We start from the raw sequence: 7,052 nt of genomic DNA on the forward strand, positions 1-7,052 counted from the left end.
TAAACCAGTGGTTCTCAACCTGTGGGTTGCGACCCCTTTAGGGGTCCAACGATCCTTTCACAGGGTTCACCTGATTCATAGCAGTAGAAAAATTACAGTTATGAAGTAGCAACAAAAATAATTTTATGGTTGGGGTCACCAACAACATGAGGAACTGTATGAAAGGGTCGCGACATGAGGAAGGTTGAGAACCACTGCTTTAGAGAGCTGTCTATTCAAGTCCTTTGCCCATCTTCTCAACTGGGTGCTTTGCCTTTTTATTGTTAAACTGTAAGAGCTCTTTATATAGCCCAGGTATGAAACCCTGCCTCGGTACACAGATGTTTTCTTTTGCTGGTTCATTTCCTGCTCAACAAAATCATTTTGGAAAAATGTCCAGCTGTCCCCAGATGGATCAGTGCAAAGAAACCCCCTTGAGACCAGAAGTAAGAGGGCAGCAGCTGGGCCTAGGCTCTGGAGGGCCAGGCCGTGGCTGCACTCCGGAGGACACTGCCCGGCTCCCTGCCACCCCACGGGTCCCTCCCCTCGTGGAGCAAGCCAGTCAGCTGGCCCAGTTACCTGAACGAGCTGCATATACTTGTCAATGGCCGCTTCTTCGTGAGGAAACTTCTCCTTGAGGCCCTGCACGAAGGCTGCCTTTCCGCTGTACATGGGGAACTCCTTTCGGCCACTGGGCCCTTCTAGTATCATGATGTCAAAGGGCGAGGCCAGGGAGGCCCAGTCCAGCTGCCCCTCCGTGATCTGGTCCAACATGAACCGACCCACGCTGCCTTCCTCCATCTGCCCGATGTAATGGATCCCTGATGGGGACAAGGACACAGGGTGGAGGCGGCGGTCAGTCTGGCATGGAAAGTGGACTGCCTCCCTTACCTACAGGCAGAAACCACACCATCCCTGCTCACCCCAGGTCCCGGTGCAAGGGTTGGGGGTCAGAAAAGAACAGCCACACCCAGAGAAAAGACCAAGGCCAAACACCCAAACCCACGGCCACCGAGTTGATTCCAACTCACAGCAAGCCCGTAGGACAGAGTAGAACTGCTCCGTAGGGTTTCTGAGACGATGCATCTGAATCTAACATAAAACAGGCTCACTGTTAAAAACAACAATAACAAAAAAAAAACCAGGCTCACTGCCATCGAGTCAATGCTGACTCACAGCAACCGTGTATGGCAGGGGAGAACTGCCCCTGGGGGCTTCTGAGACTGGAACTGGTCTTTCTCCCTCAGAGTGACTGGTAGTTTCGAACTGCTGACTGTGGTTAGTAGCCAGTGGGGTCCTTGGAAAAGAGACAGGGCTCTTAAACGATAGATGCCCAATCTCACAAACTCTGCCATTGAATCCGTGCTGACTCAGAGCAGCCCTACAGGCAGGGTAAAACTGCCCCTTTGAGTTTCCAAGACTCTGTATGGTAGTGGAAAGCCCCTTCTTTCACCCTCAAAGGGGCTGGTGGCTTCAAACTCTCAACCTTTCAGATGGCAGCCCAATGCGTAACCACCACACCACCAGGGGTGCGTAGGGCTGCAAGGCTCCTGGAGACAGTCATGCTCCTGGCCCTTTTCCACACCAGCCTTACCTGTGTCGAATTCAAGGCCATTTTTTCCAAAGGTATGACAGCAGCCCCCGGCCTTGGTATGTTGTTCCAGCACCAGAACTCGCTTGCCAGCTTTGGCCAAAATCGTAGCGACAGCCAGGCCCCCGATACCACTGCCGATCACCACCGCATCCAGCTTCTCGGGCACTCGGCTGACTGAGAAAGCTGCAGCAGAAGGGAGTATCGGTGGGCTTCTCAAGAAGGCTCAGAGAAACACCACGGCCACGGCCACCACAGGGCGCTTCTCGAGCCCATACACTGCGAGAGACCCCCGAGAGCAGTGAGGCGCCTGACTAAATGGCCTCAAACACACGACCTGGGAAATAGAAACCGAAAACAAAGTCTGATTTGACCTGAACTAGCTCAACCAAAAGCTACTGTGTGTTTGGGAATTCCAGCAGTCCAAGAGGGTAAGACTCAGTGAACAAGGAGGAGGTTGACCTCTGCAGGCACCGAGGTCCACTGGCCTCACATAATCCACAGAGATCATGTTCCCAGTGTTGGCATTGCCTGGGGTCTTAAAAGCTCGTGAGCAGCCATGTGAGGTGCAACTGCGGGTTCCCCCCACTCCAGAGGAAAAAGGAATGATGGAAATGAAAGGACATGTGGAAATAATGAATCTGATGGACCACAATAGACATCAGTGTCCACAACCCTGAGACCAGAAGAACTAGATGGTGCCCAGCCGCCACTGCCAACGACTCCTGTGAGAAGGTCCTGGATAGAGTGGGAGAAAAATGTGGCACAGAACTCACAAACTCACACACTCGAGACCAGGCTTACTGGTTGGACAGAGACTGGTGAGACTCCCAAAGCGATGGCCCGTGCCCTCCCTGTCTAGAGCTAAACGTGAGAATACACAAGCACTTCTGATCAAGCACCAAGGCTAGAGGGCTAGACCAGGAGCAATGGAAACAGGAGGGATGAGAGATGACACACTTAATGAGTTGAATCAGAATGTGTATGAGTTGTTGAATGGAAAACTATGATCTGCTCCATACCCCTCACCTAATTCACAAGGAGAGTTTTCCAAAAGAGCAAGAAACACAGGTTGGGAAACCTAGCTGTAGAGAGAGAATGAAGAAAGGGAAAAACCGATGTGGGCGAGAGACAGAACATTATGGGGCAGGTTGCCACCCTGGGGCTCTCTGCTCACAAGTCATTTCTCCTGGGCAGCTGCGGAATCTGTGGGAGCCTGCGAAGCAGTCACTTTGTACAACGTATTCAAAATAATTTCCATGTACGTGGTGCCCTCTGGTGGTACCACATGGGCAATGCAAGTTCTGTTCAAAGAGTCACTTAGGAAGAACTGAGATTTAGAATTTTTCAAGGTGTGAGAGAACTTGGCAAAATTTTGAGCTTTCAAACGTTTTTAGAGACTGCCAGTGAAAAGTGCATTTTATATCCCAAGCAGAACAATACCCTACCATAACGAATCTGCTCTGTTCTGCATTTTCAGGCGTTACTTGTAACCCTTGAAAGTGACTTTGAGGACTCACTTATATATCACAACCTGCTCTGGAAAACAGTTTAAACTCCCTCTTAGATAAGTGCAGCGACTTGCTAGTGATTATACAGTAAAGTAGTGACAGAGTCCAAGTTCAAAATTCTGGTTTCAGAAGTTCAGATTATCAGCCCTTCCATTTAAAACGCCATCATCTTGGGAAGGGTTGTTGATAAGTAGCTGCAACTCTTGAATACAAAATTGATGGTCTGAAATGTAAAAGCCCACCTTATTCACAATAAAAACATTGTTTAAAAAACAATGTAGCAATTGTGGGCCAGTGGAGCAATGGATAATCTGTGTGACTACGGATCAGAAAAAACAATGTAGCAGATCATGTCACATGAATTATAAAATGAAGCGAGAGGGAAACCGGTGTGTGTGTGTGTGTGTGTGTAACCGGTGGGGGGGGTGTCAAACAGGTGTGTGTGTGTGTGTCAAACGGGGTGTGGGGGGGTGTTGGGGTGTCAAACCGGTGTGTATGTATGTGTGTCAAACCGGTGTGTGTGTGTGTGTGGCTTCTTTAAAAGTAGAACTCTTTTTTAAAACCTTTGAGCAACTCCGAGAGTTTTTTTAGTTGAAAAAGGACCATCTGTCTTCTGGTTTTATTTTGTTGAGAAGAGACACCCAGAAGAGCACATGTCAATAGTCTCTGCACGAACAACTGTGTGACGCTGCTTTCATTCTTTGAGGTGTGCAACCATCTACACCTCCGGCCATGAACCAACTCATTGCCCCATTTGGCTTCCATCTCATCTTTCAAATACTCATTGTCAGCTCGATCCCATACAACCCACACCACACCCACTAACACCTAGGTGTGTCCCATCCAAAGCGACCCTCTAGGGCAGGGTAGAACTGCCCCTGTGGATTGCCCCGACTGTAACTCTTTATGGGAATGGAAAGCTTTGTCTCTCAACCGAAGCCCAACTCCTAACCAGGAAACCTCCAGCGCTCCTTATCCCATAGTCTTAACCTAGCTTCACACTCAGGCAGACAGTCTACTAATTAAACCGTTAGATTTTAAGTAGACTTCTGGGGATATTTTTGGGTTATGAGAAAAAGATTTTAATATCATCCCAGATAACTAAGTATTGCATTAAAACCAACTAGACTCTCTTCCATTCATAGTGGATTTTTGGCCATGTATAATTCTGTCATTTGGAAGATGTTGGTTTACCAAGGAATGCCTTACTTCTCAGTGTTGGCATGCGCATGCAATATCAAGACGTTCACACTTGTTCGTTTCCTATCTCCTCTGAAGGGAAGCTGGTGCCCACTCTGCATAAAGAGGGCATTGGCCTCCCGCAGTTCTGGAGGAAGCCCAGAATCACGTCACTGGACAAACAAAACGCCGTTTGCTTGGCAAGGTGAAGGAGATGTTTGTGCATTCTCTTCGCCCCCCTGAGCCCCGGTAGTAGAGGTCGTGGGAAAAGCTAAGCAGAGACCTTGACACGCCGAAGGGCGGTGAGGGTGGGCGCCTCTTGCCCCGGCTTGCCCCGGCCCAACTCTCGCCTGGGGCGGCACCGGCGCCACCACGGCGCCGCCGCCACCGCCACCACGCGCGTGCAAGGACGCCTCACGGACCGACGGGGAAACTGACGCCTAGGTCGGATCGCACAAGCAGTCCGTGCGGGCTGACCCCCGGGACCCAGGTTCCCATCGCTGACCTTGCTTGAGAACTTTCTTCCTGGCCTCCTTGTCTGTCACCAGGGGAGCGGGAGGCCGCTTGACGTCCTCGGAGAAGGGGTTCGGGGCGCTGCCCGAGCACAGTGCCCTGTAAACTTTGTAGACGGTGACCAGCAGCAGCGCGCCCAGCAGCAGCGGCCACATCGCGCCGCGGGCAGGGCGCGGAATGGGCCGCGCTCGGCTGGCGCGGCTGCGGCTCCGCCCCTCGCGTTCGCCGGCCCCAGTCGCGAGGCGGGAGCAGCTCCGGGACTTTACCCACGCGTTTTCCCGAGAGGACACAACGCCAGTGCGGATTGACCCTCCCCGCAATTCATACTCCGTTTGCGGAGCCCGGGGTCCAGCGCCTGCCGGGAAATGTAGTTTTCCCGACAGGGCGGGGACGCGCGGGAAGCGCCGTGCGCACGCGCAGAGGCCGCACCCGCGCCGTCGGCGCGCAGTCACCGGTAATGTGTCCGGCTAGCGGGGGTCCGGGAGAAGAGGATCCTAGAGGAAATGCTCGCCGGCGGCCGTGAGGCAAGGCAGGTGTCTCAGGTCTGAGAGGTCGGAGGGAGAGCTGCGGTCCGGGCCCGCCTCTGTTTGGACTTGAGTGATCTGAGAAATTGCTTCCCGCAGCTTCCCCTTCCACGCAGGGAGGAAGTTTCTGCCTGGAGACCCTCCCTGTCCCTGTCGGAGGGGGTATCTGGGCGAATTAAGCGCCCTACCCCGGTCTGCCCACCACCGCGGGCCAGCGCCTGGCCCCGGGACTCCCCAATGAGCCCTTGGTGTGGGTCGCAGCTCCCCGCCTAAAGGCGTGGCCAGCAGCGGGACCCTGGTGGACCCGCCCCGCCAGGCTGCTGCCGGCCCGGTGCCGGTGGCCGCACTCCACCTCCGTGGAGCCCACCGGGCGACAGTGTCGCCTGCCGTAGCTGTCTGCACGGCACATCTGCTTGTAGAACGCGGACTCCTTGTTTCGGAAGGACGTATCTATCCACAGAGTGGCTCCCTTTAATGTAGTTCCTTGCCCGCACTGGGGGCCCAAGTACTACTTGTGTGATTTGAAAGAGGATCGCCATTTCCTCAGGCCCCTCTGTAAGTGTGCCAGTGTTGCCACACGTGACGCCACGATTCCAGATTTGCTTATGTGACGCTGTTTCCGATCGATCGCCCCATTTGTCCGATACCGATCGTTCCCGTCTCTGTGCAAGTCCCCAACAGTGTCCAGCCAGAACTGAGGCACTCGCAGGCGTGCTGGGCTGGTCATGCATCAGGGCATGCACAGTGGCACTTGTCCCCTCGCTCACCCCCTTCCCAAGGTTGGTTGGTGTGTGAGTGTCATGTTGTCATATGTTGCCATGGAATGTGTGTTTTGTCATATGTTGCCAAGGCTGAGGGGACAGAAAGGGAGGCAGATACCGAGGCCCCAGAAGCCACAGTGAGAACAGATTTCTGAGTTACCAGCTCTCTGTCACCCCATGTCTACCTTCAGCCAGCACCACATTCCAAAGAGCCAGATGCCCGCCCTGGATAGGATGTTTCCTACTAATTCCAGGAGTTAGGAATTGTTGCCTCCTATCTCCTAATGAGGAACCCTTGCGGCGGCGGCATAGTGGTTATGTGTTGGCATCCTAACCGCAAGCTGAGCAGTTTGGAACCCCCAGCCCCGTCATGAAAGAAAGAGGAGGCTCTCTACACCCATCAAGCGTGACAGTCTTGGAAACCCACCGGGCACTTCTACTCTGTTCTTCGAGGTCGCCATGAGTCGGGCCAGAATCAATGGCAGGGAGTTTGGCTTGGTTTTCCCTCCCTCGTGTGTGTGGCTCTCCTCACAACAGCAAGTGAGACTCCTGCAATTACCCGCATCTGCGAGGTGACTGTCAGTTGTCTGTGAGCCAGGTGCCCACTTAGGACCCCTCAGGGCTTCTGAGGTGACAGAATCCCCCCCAGGATGAAGTATGAGGCCTGTCCAGCCTTTCTCTTGAAGGAGACCACCTGAGATTAAAGACTAAGAGCCAAGCAGATTAAACAACTGGCCATAACTGAGGTCGGGGAGGATGGTGTGTGGTGTTGTGAGGTTCTGCCGTCGTAGGTCAAGTAAAGGGGCAGCGAGAAAGAGGAAAACCCTTAACAAGTGGACGGACACAGGCTGCAGCAGTTGGCTCAAGCCTAAGCACGATTGCTAGGTGGTGCAGGGTCGGATGGTGTCCTTCATTTGTCCATCAGGTCACTGTGTGTGGGAAGCAACTCGGCGGCCGCTGACCACCACCACCACCTCCACCACCTTCACCACCT

General features: G+C 53.4%; 2 protein-coding genes across 3 annotated transcripts in view; one reads left to right on the forward strand and one right to left on the reverse strand.

Moving 5' to 3' along the window:
- Window positions 1-4,928, reverse strand: part of RETSAT (retinol saturase) — a 15,794-nt gene extending 10,866 nt beyond the window's left edge. Inside the window, exons 1-3 of the mRNA XM_004713872.2 lie at window positions 4,766-4,928; window positions 1,574-1,756; window positions 559-800 (exon numbers count right to left, since the gene is read on the reverse strand). Of these exons, the coding sequence (XP_004713929.1) occupies window positions 559-800; window positions 1,574-1,756; window positions 4,766-4,928 (588 nt within the window). The remainder of the gene's footprint in view (window positions 1-558; window positions 801-1,573; window positions 1,757-4,765) is intronic.
- A 335-nt stretch (window positions 4,929-5,263) lies between these two features.
- ELMOD3 (ELMO domain containing 3) overlaps window positions 5,264-7,052 on the forward strand; it is an 18,444-nt gene continuing 16,655 nt past the window's right edge. For both annotated transcript variants that reach the window (XM_045283910.1, XM_004713873.2), the window contains exon 1: window positions 5,264-5,315. The gene's annotated coding sequence lies outside the window, so the exon portion shown is untranslated. The remainder of the gene's footprint in view (window positions 5,316-7,052) is intronic.

The sequence above is a fragment of the Echinops telfairi genome, unplaced genomic scaffold (genome assembly GCF_000313985.2).
Source record: "Echinops telfairi isolate 266 unplaced genomic scaffold, ASM31398v2 ScPeMD7_7467;HRSCAF=8505_1, whole genome shotgun sequence".
NCBI lineage: Eukaryota > Metazoa > Chordata > Mammalia > Afrosoricida > Tenrecidae > Echinops > Echinops telfairi.